At 64.7% G+C, this 784-nt stretch overlaps 1 protein-coding gene across 1 annotated transcript in view; it reads left to right on the top strand.

Moving 5' to 3' along the window:
- Window positions 1-784, top strand: part of ALG3 (ALG3 alpha-1,3- mannosyltransferase) — a 5,904-nt gene extending 5,120 nt beyond the window's left edge. Inside the window, exon 9 of the mRNA XM_026649874.2 lies at window positions 340-784. Within this exon, the coding sequence (XP_026505659.1) occupies window positions 340-529 (190 nt within the window). The 3' untranslated portion in view covers window positions 530-784. The remainder of the gene's footprint in view (window positions 1-339) is intronic.

Below are 784 nucleotides of genomic sequence, written 5' to 3' on the forward strand. Positions count from 1 at the left end.
GATCCGTATGACAGGGGGAGCCCAGGGCTGGGATAGCAGGGGGCTGCGGGTTGGGAATGAGGGGTATCGGCCGCTCTGTGTGACGGGGGAACCCAGGACTGGGATAGCAGGGGGCTGCGGGTCGGGATTGAGGGGCACTGGCAGAGCTGTGGGTGGGGAGCCCAGGACTGGGCTAGCAGGGGGCTGCGGGTCGGGAGTGAGGGGTATCGGCAGATCCGTGTGACGGGGAGCCCCTCAGGGCTGGGATAGCAGGGTGAGGAGCTGAAGGGTGTTCTCTCTCCTGTGGGGGAGGGAGGGGGGCTGACTCCCCAGCACTGACCCAGTTCTCTCCCATTGTAGGGTTCTCATCCTGGGCCTTATTGAGCTCTCGTGGAACACGTACCCCTCCACGCTTTGCAGCTCAGCCTCCCTGCACCTCTGTCACGGGATCATCCTTCTGCAGCTCTGGTACGGCACCACTGCCCCCTTGGAGCCACAGGGCCCTCCCGCTGCCCAGAAAACGACCCCCTCCCTGAAAAAGACAGAGTAAGACCGTGGGCAGCTGGACGATGGGACCTGCACCCCTCCCCCGGGAGCTGGAACTGGATATTCTGCCTGGGTGGGACGATGCCCCAGGCTGGTAGCTCTGGCTGCTGAATTTCCAGGCTTCCGCAGGTGCCGCTCAGCTGGTGGCACTGCCTGTCCTACCCAGCGGCTGAGTGGAGCAGGCCCCCCCGGGACACCTGTTATATGGGATTTCCTCAATAAACGTGGCAACGCCCCCGTGGGCTCTCCTGCCCCCGGC

The sequence above is a fragment of the Terrapene carolina genome, unplaced genomic scaffold (genome assembly GCF_002925995.2).
Source record: "Terrapene carolina triunguis isolate 2854851 unplaced genomic scaffold, T_m_triunguis-2.0 Scaffold88, whole genome shotgun sequence".
Lineage (NCBI taxonomy): Eukaryota > Metazoa > Chordata > Testudines > Emydidae > Terrapene > Terrapene triunguis.